A 12,798-nucleotide genomic window follows, 5' to 3' on the forward strand; every position below is an offset into this window, starting at 1 on the left:
CACAGATCGGAACATGTTTTATTCTTCAGTATTAGTAAACTCTTAACTACTACATAGTATTTCATTTGTTTTACAGTATATGTTAAAATTGAATAAATAAAATTAAAATATCAGCAAGTTATTTTACATGTAACTGATGAAAAATCATAATTTAACAGTTTAACATATTACTTACAGTTTTAGTCTCTAATTTTAATTATTTATCAGTCTATTTTGAAATACAACAATTTTCCTTATCAGACTTTAACTAGAATCACACTCTAAAGAATGTATATTTATGAAACTATTTTCGACCTGATTTATTCACAAAAAAAATCAAGTGATTTAAATCATGCCAATCCTGTTTAAAAATGATGGTGTTTGCTAAATTTCTTATTAATTTTCTCCTAATCCATTGAAATAAACATTTATAGATATTAACTTATATTAAAGATGAATGAAACAGTTGTGTACATAACATTGTTTAATATTATTTCAGATGATGATTCTACAAAACTCATGTATTTAGAGAGTTGGCAGAACTTGGAGGGTCGAAAAATGTGCCAATTCTGGCAAAGCACTTTAGATGTGAAATTTGAAACGCTTTTGCAGTTATTGGGATTTACAATAGGTATTTATTATCTAATTTTTGATTGTAAAATTGTGTTTAATTGTTTGGTTCCCTAGGTCTGAAATTTTCAATGTCTTTAAAATACCAAATGGCCCAGAAGTGTGTTGGACGATTCTCAGCGAGTAATGATAATCAACTCACCTTACAAAGGGGAGTGTTAGGAATTTGAAATCTGAAGCATTTCAGGGATGATAGCCCAGTGGCAGAATCAGGGCAGATCAGGCCCAGTGGCAGGAATTTCTTTGGAAAGCAACAAAGTTTAGATCTGCAGAATTTTTCAAAATATTTTTTCCTGCAGAATTGTTTTTAAAAAATGCCTTTCTTGCATATCAGTGATGGAATAAATGCTCTAGATTTTTTTTTTTTTTTTTTACTTTCTTTTGAGAATAAAAAAAAATCTTCAATGACTGACTTTAGCTGGAATTTCAGATTGGTATTATAAAAAGTAATTTCTAAATAGCAAAAATTTAAAAAATGTTGACTATACAAGCATTTTTTTGAATAGGAGAATATTTCCAATAATATTAGGAATAAGTATTCTTTTATATTTAGATTTAAAAAAAAAAAAAAATTATGTACTGTTCTATTCTATGCATGAAGGCTTTTTCTTTATGAACAGAAAGTGCTTCCGTTGCTTTAAATTAGCAGCATTTTTAATAGAATTGCTACTATTAAAAATGTCTTTCAGAAAGGTATTAGTACTAGAGAGAATTGTAGCAGAAAAATTCTGCCACAGGGGACAAAGGAGTGTTGCATGTAGAGAAAACTCGTTATTTCCCGCTTCCTTTGATTTTTGTGTCATTTCCTGTTTAAAGAAAGTTAAAACTAAGATTAATAATTAAAAATACACTTTCTCAAAAATTTCTTACCTACATTTTTATTTATTTATTTTATAGAGACTATTTTTTACGAACCATTACTATAAAATTTGATGTTTGAAAAAAAAAAAATTTTTAGTCATGTTTAAAGTTATTTCAGTGATCATTAACACAATGAGACTTAATTATATAATCCCAATAAACACCATTCTGGAATATAAAATTTAAAAAAATATTTTCCAATTCTATACTTTAGAATATAGAAAATTTTTGTAACATATAATAGATATAAATTAAATTTATTTAAATTGTCAATGACAAAAATATTTAAAAATTTAAGCATTATTTGTACTCAGTCTTGAAAATTGAAAATTATTCTTAAAAAGTTGATAGTAAAAGTAGAGTATATTCTTGTTACTTAAAATTTTTGCTATCGTTATAAATTTATTTCAATATGATTAGGTTTGATAATTGAAAACATTGAGATTAATGGCTCTTAATTAAAATATATAATTAATAACAGTTGAAAATGCAATTGATGAAACCCATATGGATTTACCATAATATCGTTGCAAATTGTACATCAAACTGCACGAATGAAAAGCTCATCAAAGTGAGAATAACAGTTCTTGAACATGAATGGCTTAGAATAGTGAAAACTAACTGTCATAGGTAAATACCAAAAACAGAGATGCTTTAAAAATGTTTTTTAAAAAAAGTACTGTAAACTGCAGAGCCAATTAGAAAGCATAGATGACTCCATTTATTTATTTTTAAGGACTTCAACTGTGAATTGGTGATTTATTAAAATAAAATTTTTAATGTCAACAGTTGCATAGCTCACACCCCATTTTACATTACATTGATGTGAATCTATTTGTTATTTCTTGGAATTTTTGATTGTGTTATATTTTAATAATTACATTGTTAGTGACATTACAGTTTGTGTTTTTATCTTGCAGGGGAGTATGAATCTTATCGAGACCTTTTCAATGTTGAAAATGATTTGGGCTCCTTGAATGCTGAAGGGCAAAGAGTGCTGCGGGTAAATACTAATTATTTAAATAATTATTAATAAAAAAAATGTTATTTTTATATGAATTTTATTTGAATTACTTGTTTACAATTTTTTTTTAGCTCCATTTTTTTAAACTTGTTTTTAAAATTTTGATCTCTCAAATAAAAATTTTTTAACCAGAAAGTCGTAGGTCTTTTTACAGTTTTAGTAAGTCTTCAGTACAGTTTTAATAAGCTAAATCTCGTTTATGCCATTACTCTTTTAAATCTCTTTCCCTCCCCCCCTTTCTAAAAAGCTGAAAATTTAATCATTCACATTTATTGTAATGCATTTACTGATGCTTGACATTGTTGATCTGATCATCAAGACACAGTTCCCAGCAGATCACCGATGTCAAGCATCACTGGCTGTGGTCAGTGTGCGGGTGGGGGACCACTTGGATCGGTCTGCGTAGGGATCGAGAGTGTGCAGTATTGGTCCCCGTTAAACTGTTCTACCGTAAAGTGCACGACTTCGCATGCAGGTCATTGGGCTGCTGAAACGGGGTTGCCATCCCCTCTGCAGAGGATCAAACTTGTGATGTCATGTCTTCGGATCATCCTCAGGGATGTTTCCAAGTCCATCGCCAAAAGACCATTGTGCATCTCTAGTGCGACGTAAATGAACTACAATAAAAATTTTGGACTCTTAAAAGAAATTAACTAATGTCTTTCATAGTGTTTAACTATTCCATATAACTATTAGTTAATGTTTCAATAACAAGTCAAAAATATCCGCTTTTGTTCCTTAAATATACTAGCATAGTAATAATAGACAAAGAACTAAATACTTTCAATATGCTATGTTATTTTAAAACTCCATTTAGCATGCAAATAAACAATTAATATTTAAATTTATTTTAGTAATGTATGTTTAAGAATGGTTTTTCCTTTAGTAGCTTCTCTGTAATATAACGATGCAGTACTTCAGTGTTATCAGTGTTATTTATTTAATATGGTTATTTAGCTGTATACAATTTATAATTAAAATTATTTATCAAGTTTTATGAAATAGAATTTTTTTTTTTTTTAAAGTCTTGTTGCGAATCAATATCAATTTGAAGATATTTAAGTCACTAAATCCTATATATTTTATATTAATAATAATTAAAAAATACTTTAAAGTGATGAAAAAGATATATCTTAGAAATATCTTTTGAGATTTTAGTTGCTGTTTGTATTTTTAACACTTTAAATTGCTGTTTGTATTCATTCACATAATTCATTTTTAAGAATTAGCAAAATTGTTGGATAAAAGAGTAAGTTTTTTGAATTGTGTATGTAAATAGTTTATATTGTTATCTTGCTCTGCAATGTATGACCTAATAAATAGGTATGACTAAATTTACAGATTTTCTTAATCCTCAGATTCATTACATTCATGCTTTCATCCATTTGTTTGTTTGACCTATCACATGTATGTTTTATCCAATTGTTTAAGGTTTAAAAGTAATAAGACTGTAATTTAAGGCTTTAAAAATTTTGGTGTGCAGAAGTTTAATAAATATGTTACCGAAAAAAGAAAAAAAAACTTAGTTGGTTTAAAAACTGAATTACTTGTTACAAAAGGAAAAAGTATTAAATAATATCTACCTAAGAATTTCCAGTATTTGTTGCTGGTGTCTTAGTATGGAATATCATCTGGTGAATGATATGACAGTAAATAAATATCTATTTTTAGCTTTCTGATAATGTAAATAAAAAAAAATTTAAAAACAAACATAATACAGAGTATCAGGCAAGTATTAGAATTGAGGAGCCAGTTTACTGTAAATTTTTTTACTGTAAAAAAATTTTAAAAAGAAACTGGCTTTTCAATTCTAATACTTGCCTGATACTCTGTATTATGTTTGTTTTTATAACTCGTGCAACTTTTGGTACCTTAGACTGGTAAACACCTATAAAATTATTGGGAATATGAATATTTTTCCATTATGAAACAGATTTTCTTTACCTACTTCAAATTTTATGAGTAAACTTTTTTTTTTTAATAGTTGCTTATAAGGAGGTTCTTTTGATTTAATTTTTAATAATTGTACATTTATGTTGTTCTCAGGCTTTTTTAACTTGTCTGCAATTTTTAATGAATCAAACAAGTTTATTTTTTCTTGATAGGTTGCTTTGATTCTGCATAATTTATCATTTGAAAAGAACAATGTTCCTGTTTTAGTTCAGAGCAATACATTTTTAAGGTATGTAATGGAAGAAAAGATTATTCATTATACCTGAAGTTTAAGGTTTTCTCAGTTATCACTTACGATATATTTATTAATATGAAAGTAATACTTTGAAATTACTGTACAGAATACTGAACACTTTGTCCCTTTCATGCATTCCCTACAATACTGCAAAATATAAGTGTTGGTTCTGTTAAGTTTAAAAAATTCAACTTGTTCTATTTTATTTCATGTTAAACGTTTTTCTTCAAATATATATTTATATAACGTGCCTAATTTTAATGTAAGATGTTTTTCTTTGGAGGATTCAATAAAGTGAAACTTTCATGATTTTCTACTAACTGTTACTTGTATCATGTGATGTCCTTTCAATTGTATAAGCAATTAATTCAAAATTTTAAAAGTAGCATTTATATGATGCTCTCTTTTTTTTTAAATTTTTGATTTGAAAATAAATTGTAAAATTACCTACAGTAGGTGATAAAAAATGTCCTGCATTTTTTGTGCCTATAATTAATTTTTCCTGGGAAATTTATTAAATTTTTTTTATGTTGATTGCAAAGGATCGAAGCCAACTACTAAAAGTTTTACGTGGCTGCAAGTCTGGCAACTTTTTCCTAATTAATTTTAATTTTTATCTTAATTTTTAAATTAAGAAATTTTATAGTCTTTATATATATAAATTTTCATAGTCTTTATGTATTTTAAGAAATTTGACGCAAATATGGAACTAAACTTTGATTGTTTATTTTTTATTAATTTATTTTTTTGTTATATGCTTGAGTTGAGAATGTACTTTAAAGACAAGGAAATGTGTAATCTTTTTTTTTTTCTCTGTATCCAATAAAATTTGCATTGGATTATTTAAATCAGATTCAATAATATGTTTTCCTCTGAGAAAAGCTTCCTTTTTACTTATAAATTATGTTGTTAATTAGACTAACTATGCATTTTCTATTCCATTTCTTTGAATATACTTTTATATACAACTTAATAAGTTTACTTTTTTTATATTATGTTTCTTTATTTTTAGGTTTCTTTTACTTTCAATTAACTCATCGTGGTCCAATCTTAAGCAAACAGCCTATGACACACTGTCTAATGTTGCATCTGCTGTGAGTATATTATTAGTTTATTCATATTCCATTTTATGCTATTTTTTTATATGTGTATCGTAAAACGGAAAACTTAAATGAATGTTTCATATCAATTGTTTTTCCTGCTATAGGTCAAGTTATCGATTGAGAAAGATGCTTGTTCTCGTTTATTGTTCCAAGCTGTTACTGACGGAATACAGTCGTACGATCGCTTCTTTGCTATTAGATCGATGGATATCCTCTCTCAATTATGTAGCTGTGATCCTAATGAAGATGTCATACCATCAAGATTAGACATTGAGGTTTGTTTGATCTTTGTCTAAAATTCACATACCTAAGAGCAGGGTATCATGTGGAAAGTCATAAATTTCAGTATTCAACAAAATTTGTCATGATTTTAACTATTTTTTTTAAAAAAAATCATGGAAAGTCATGGATTCAACAAAATTTGTCATGATTTTAACTATTTTTTTAAAAAAAATCATGGAAAGTCATGGATTTAGGTCGCGAATAATCTAATTTTTAAAATGGAATTTACATCCCTACCCCCCCCCCCAATTTCACAGTGTTCCAAATATCTGAATTTGTAACAAAATACCCACTCACAGACATATTTTATTAAAATAAAAGAGGTTTTTATCACGTTCTTTAACCTTCCGTTAGACGCTCGCACCTTACAGGTGCATATTTACTGCACTTCCACCTCCTTTGCCGTCAATAGATATTTCCAGGAGACGAGCCTAATGTTATCTTCCTACCTTTGATTACTCAAAGGTCCGTGTACTCCCGACCTTCAAACATCTCGACGGAGAGTTGCAGCGGCTCAAATCACCCCACAGGTACAGCGCGCCCATTTCATTATGCGCCCATTCCATCATATTAATTAGTAGCAGGGGGTGAAAATAACAAGTCTGATACATGAGATAGCGTTTCTGCATCGATATGTGCAATAAGACTTGCGTATTTAGTTTCATCTTTGGTTATGTTAGATAAAGTAAATGCACTTTCAACTTGTAAAAACCAAAGTTTAATATTTGTACGCCAAAAGGGGGGTAATTTAGGTGCAATCTTATCTACGTGAGTATTTTCAGCGTTATTTGGCTGCATATTAAAATGTAATAATATATATATGTAATGAAATTAAATTAATATACAGTATGCATTCCGACAGAAATTAAGAAACAAAAATTGAAAAGCCACAGTACCGTTTTTGTGAAACTTCCGATATCCAAAGCGAAATTAGTTATTCCATTTGAAACATAATCTCCTTAATATATGAACGTCCGGCTGTCACCACTGTGGTGGTTGGTTGTGTCCAGGAGATGAATAGACGTAGTTTACATTTTAATTAGTATTTATTTTAATATTTAATTATAACGAACACAAGGGAAAACATGAAAGTTAGAGCAGTGCGTCTGCAATGGCGGTTAGGCTTTTTCTTCGCGCGGAATGACAGAGACAGTTACTGATCGTAATTGTTGCGGTTACGATTAAGTTAAGTTCAGTCGCACACTCCCCCGCCAGTATCAGGGTACTGATACGTAACGATCGGGGAAGGTAACTCTGCGGCCTGATCTAGTCGGTTGTGCAGGTTTGTCCGGAGAATCTTTTGGTAGACTCGGTTCTTTTGAGGGAAAAGTTTGGATTGTGTTTGGTTCGGATTGAAATAGTCCAAATGCTGGTTGGAGACGGTCAATAGAAATTGTCTGTTCTTTTTCACATATCATGATGGTGAAATGTTTTTAACTTTTTCGTATGACTTTAAATGGTCCGTCATACGGAGGTTGTAGAGGTTTTCGAATAGAGTCCCTACGTACGAATACGTGTGAACAATTTCTAAGTTCGGGATGTATGAAAATTCGACGATTTTCATGGTGTGACGTCGGTCGAGGTCTTAAGTCTTGAAATAGACGTCTTAATTTACAGACAAATTCTTGTGGAGGATCATCATTTGTAGTGGGAATCAAGAAATCACCTGGTAAGCGTAATGTCTCACCATAAAATAGTTCAGCTGGGGTTGCTTGGATGCTTTCCTTAACTGTGGATCGCAAACCGAGGAGAACCACTGGTAGAACATCTGTCCAATCTGTTGTTGCATGGCACTTCAAAGCGGCTTTGAGTGGCCGATGAAAATTTTCTATCAGGCCATTGCTTTGCGGGTGAAAACTTGTTGTTCGGCAACGCTCAATTCCAAGCAATTTCGTCAGGTTGTAGAACAATGATGATTCAAAATTTGTTTCTCTATCAGTCGTTATGAAGGCTGGTATGCCAAAACGGGCAATCCAGCCTGTGAAAAACGCTGATGCTATAGTCGTTGCTGACATGTCAGTGACTGGGATAACTTCTGGCCAACGTGTATAACGGTCTATGCACGTGAGACAATATTGGAATCCTCTAGATTGCGGAAGCGGTCCGATGAGATCCAAGTGTACATGATCAAATCTTTTTGAAGGTATGGGTATTGATTCAACCCGACTTCGAGTATGTTTGTTGATTTTAGATCGCTGACAGGCAAGACATTCTCGAGTCCACTTCACACAGTCTTTGTTGATGGAAGGTCACACAAATTTGGAACGGATCAGTTTTGATGTAGCTCGAGTTCCAGGGTGTGACAATTTGTGAAAAGTATTGAAAATTGTACGACGATGCGATTGTGGAATATATGGACGAGTGATTTGAGATTTTGTGTCACAAAAAAGTGTCTTGGAGGAGCCAGGAATTACAACTTCTTGTAATTCAAGTGACGAGTTTGTACTCAAAATTAATTTCAGTTCAGGATCATCACGTTGCGAATCGGCTATTTCGTCATAGTCCACTGCAGTAGGTGTACGAATTGTTTCAACTCGAGATAACATATCAGCAGATATGTTATCTGCGCCCTTAATATAACGTATGTCGGTGCTGAACTGACTGATGAAATCAAGGTGACGGTGTTGACGTGGCGAATATTTGTCCCATTTCTGTCGGAAGGCATACGTTAAAGGTTTATGATCAGTGTATATTGTGAATAAACGTGCTTCAAGCATATGTCTAAAATGTTTAATTGACAAATATACCGCGAGCAATTCCCGATCATAAGCGCTGTAACGCGTTTCCCTAGGAGTAAGTTTTTTGGAGAAAAATCCGAGAGGTTGCAAATCGTTACCTATCAGTTGGTGTAATGCCCCACCAACGGCGAAATCGTAAGCATCGACGTGCAAGACGAGGTTAGCATCTGGGGAAGGGTGGGCAAGAAGCATTGAATTTCGAAGTAACGCCTTACAGTTATCGAAAGCTTCGGTAGCGGTTGAGGTCCAATCGATGATTTTGTTTCGAGCTGGGCTACCTTTTAACAGATCATGTAAAGGTTTTTGAATTGCTGCCGCGTTAGGTAGATGCCTACGATAAAAATTTAATAAGCCTAAAAATCGCTTAAGCTCTTTGATCGTATTTGGCTTTAGAAACCGGTCGATTACTTCGATGCGTTCAGTAAGAGGAGTGATACCTTTATCGTTTACTGAATGCCCTAGAAAAGAAATTTCAGGTACCCCAAGTATGCATTTTGATACATTTAATGTCAGACCGTAATTTCGGAGTCTTTTAAAAATTTCAGTAAGATGTTGAATATGCTCTTGTTCTGAATTGCTAAAGACTAAAATATCATCTAAGTACCAATAGCAGAAAGGTAGATCTCGAAATATTTCATCCATAAAACGTTGAAATGTCTGGGCAGCATTACAGAGTCTAAAATTTAGAAAAGGAAACTCGAATAAGCCGAAAGGGGTGGCTATCGCGGTTTTGGGAATATCAGCCTCATTAACTGGGATATGATAGTATGCTCTGACGATATCTAATTTAGAAAATATTGATTTTCCATGGAGAGCATGTGCGAAATCATGTAAATATGGAATGCCATATCTATCCGGGGCGGTTTTTGAATTTAAAAGTCGATAATCTCCTACTGGTCTTATATTCGAATTTTTAATAACAACGTGTAACGGAGAAGACCAGGGACTTTTTGAAGGACGACATATACCTTTTTCACACATTGTTGAAAATTCGCGCTTAACTGCTTCGAAAACTTGAGGATGTAAGCGATGTGGCTTACAATGTACAGGCGAACCTGTTGTTTCAATGTGATGAACGGTAGAATGTTTAATAGATTTTCTTTCTTGCGAGGGGTTAGTAATATCTGAGAATTCTTGTAATAAATTTTGAAAAGGCATATTATTAGATATAGTTTTAACTGAGCACTGAGAAGGATTAGCAAAATAGCCGCTGGACTTTAAAGAAGTGTTTGAATCAATGAGACGTTTATTCTTCAGATCAACAAGTAATGCATAATGCGTTAAAAAATCAGCGCCAATTATTGGCGAGGTGACGTCCGCGAGAATGAAATCCCAGCCAAATGAACGACGGAGGTTAAATGATAATTTTAAATGTTTTGTTCCGTAAGTTTTAATGGGTGAATTATTCGCGGCATATAGCATTATGCTGCTTGGCGTATATTTATTTTTACTGTTAGAAATAGGCAGAACGCAACATGCGCTTCCCGAATCAATAAGAAAATTTAAGTTTGTATTTTTATCATAAATGAATAATCTGTTGCCTAATTTATTAGCCACGGAATCTGCAGGCAAAATAGATGGCGTGGCACTTATTTGTTTCCCGAATTAAATGAACAAGGTTGTTTACATTTTAACGCATCTTTTCCAAAACGAAAATGATAAAAACAAAGAGAACGTTCCTCTGATTTATTTCTTGTCCTTGAGTTTGTACGGCCACGAGAATCTGATCGGCTCCGGTATTGCTGCACAGACATTTTCGCTACTTGTAAGCTGAGCTCTGATATTTGATTTTGAAGAGCAACAAATGAATTACTTTTTAGATCGGTTTCAGTTTCATTTTGTTTAATGGAATTTATTTGCTGGGTGGGGGAAGTTTCAAGTATTTTATCAGCTAGTAGAGCCAATTTGACCAACGTTTGATCAGTTAAAATTAATAAAATAGATTGCACATTGGGGGGCAAATGTTGTAGCCATATTGTTTTAAGAAAATCCTCAGTTACTGAATAGGTAGCAACTTCTCGCATTTGTCGTAGGAGAAGAGAGGGTTTTTTGTCACCTAATTGAAGTTCTGAAAGTAGTTTTCGAATGCGTTTATTTTCAGAATCCGAAAATTCGGTAATGAGACGTTCTTTTAAAGTATCATATTTATTAGTAGCAGGGGGTGAAAATAACAAGTCTGATACATGAGATAGCGTTTCTGCATCGATATGCGCAATAAGACTTGCGTATTTAGTTTCATCTTTGGTTATGTTAGATAAAGTAAATGCACTTTCAACTTGTAAAAACCAAAGTTTAATATTTGTACGCCAAAAGGGGGGTAATTTAAGTGCAATCTTATCTACGTGAGTATTTTCAGCGTTATTTGGCTGCATATTAAAATGTAATAATATATATATGTAATGAAATTAAATTAATATACAGTATGCATTCCGACAGAAATTAAGAAACAAAAATTGAAAAGCCACAGTACCGTTTTTGTGAAACTTCCGATATCCAAAGCGAAATTAGTTATTCCATTTGAAACATAATCTCCTTAATATATGAACGTCCGGCTGTCACCACTGTGGGGGTTGGTTGTGTCCAGGAGATGAATAGACGTAGTTTACATTTTAATTAGTATTTATTTTAATATTTAATTATAACGAACACAAGGGAAAACATGAAAGTTAGAGCAGTGCGTCTGCAATGGCGGTTAGGCTTTTTCTTCGCGCGGAATGACAGAGACAGTTACTGATCGTAATTGTTGCGGTTACGATTAAGTTAAGTTCAGTCGCCGCAACATTTTGTGATGGATGAAATGATCCGACTCGGGAGCAAGAAAAATTTATCTTCAGTACTTCGCTTTCGATTGGCAGAAACAAACTTCTCAAGCCGCAGAAAATTCACTATCTGAAAATCAAGCCACGAAAAGAAAATTGTGCGAGCCAAGTCAAAGAAATAAACAACGAAAAATACCAAGTATACTTGTGCTACTTGCGGAAAATACTTGTGTTTGAGTCATGTAGCAACAATTTGTAAAGACCTCTTGCAAAAATTCTTGTTCACATGAAAGTAGTTCTGCATCAGACAGCCTCTAAGATAATATTTTTATACTAACTTGTGATATTGAAATAAGTTGTTCCGATATACAAGGCTCTCAATGTTTTTTTACAATTTTACTTTTCTTTGTTTTTCTTCATGTTGTGCAATTATTTGTGATACAGTTTTTTAAAATATTTTACTAATTAAGTAAGTTTTTTAATACTTTATCTATCTAAAGAATCTTAATTAGGTAAAAATTAACTATTTAAACTAGAGTAAATTTCACTTGACTTTAAAAAAATCAAAAGCGCCTTATAGGTGCAACGCGACTAACCATGTCGGAAACAAGTGCGCGTCTAACAGAAGGTTAAAAATTATGGTGTTCTTTCAAAGAAATTTAAAAAAAAAAAAAAAAAAACTTCATTTCTAGAGCGAATTATCTTTTAATCTTCTGTGATTTTAGAATTTTTGTTATTATTATTTTTTTATCAATTTAAAATTCTAGCTGAAGCAAGCCAGTCATTGGCGAATTTTTTTTAAATTCCAAAATGAAAACAGAAAAATCAGGAGTACTTCTTTCGTTTCTGATGAACAAGAAAAGTATCTTTAGAATATAATTCTGCTGAAAAAAAGAAGAAAAAATTATTTGCTTTTGTATTTTTTTCAACTATTTTATTGCTTCAACCCATTCTTTACTCTGTTTTTTAAATTTAAAATCTATAAATATGAAGATGCAGAGTATAACAGTTTTGGTTATACTTATCATTTCAATTATTGTTATTATAATACTTTTTTAAATTTTTTGTGTTTTTGTCAGAGAAAATAGTAACTTCGTAAAGTCATGAAAAATCTTGGAATTAGTCATGAATTTGAAAATCTGAAATGTAGCAGATGCCCTGTAAGAGTGTCCGTTTCCCAATGAGGTGCCCCAGGTTCAGATCGCGGCGATGGCAGGTCGACATGAATTCTGCT

The 12,798-nt window shown here is 31.9% G+C and overlaps 1 protein-coding gene across 5 annotated transcripts in view; it reads left to right on the forward strand.

Annotated features, from left to right (window-relative positions):
• Positions 1 to 12,798, forward strand: part of LOC107443872 (uncharacterized) — a 47,295-nt gene that overhangs the window by 15,088 nt on the left and 19,409 nt on the right. For all 5 annotated transcript variants that reach the window (XM_087157819.1, XM_087157821.1, XM_087157822.1 and 2 more), the window contains exons 4-8: positions 479 to 610; positions 2,391 to 2,473; positions 4,600 to 4,676; positions 5,695 to 5,776; positions 5,890 to 6,060. In XM_087157819.1, the coding sequence (XP_087013945.1) occupies positions 479 to 610; positions 2,391 to 2,473; positions 4,600 to 4,676; positions 5,695 to 5,776; positions 5,890 to 6,060 (545 nt within the window). The remainder of the gene's footprint in view (positions 1 to 478; positions 611 to 2,390; positions 2,474 to 4,599; positions 4,677 to 5,694; positions 5,777 to 5,889; positions 6,061 to 12,798) is intronic.

Source organism: Parasteatoda tepidariorum, chromosome 2, assembly GCF_982258835.1.
Source record: "Parasteatoda tepidariorum strain Cologne lab strain chromosome 2, Ptep-v5.0, whole genome shotgun sequence".
NCBI classification, from domain to species: Eukaryota; Metazoa; Arthropoda; class Arachnida; order Araneae; family Theridiidae; genus Parasteatoda; species Parasteatoda tepidariorum.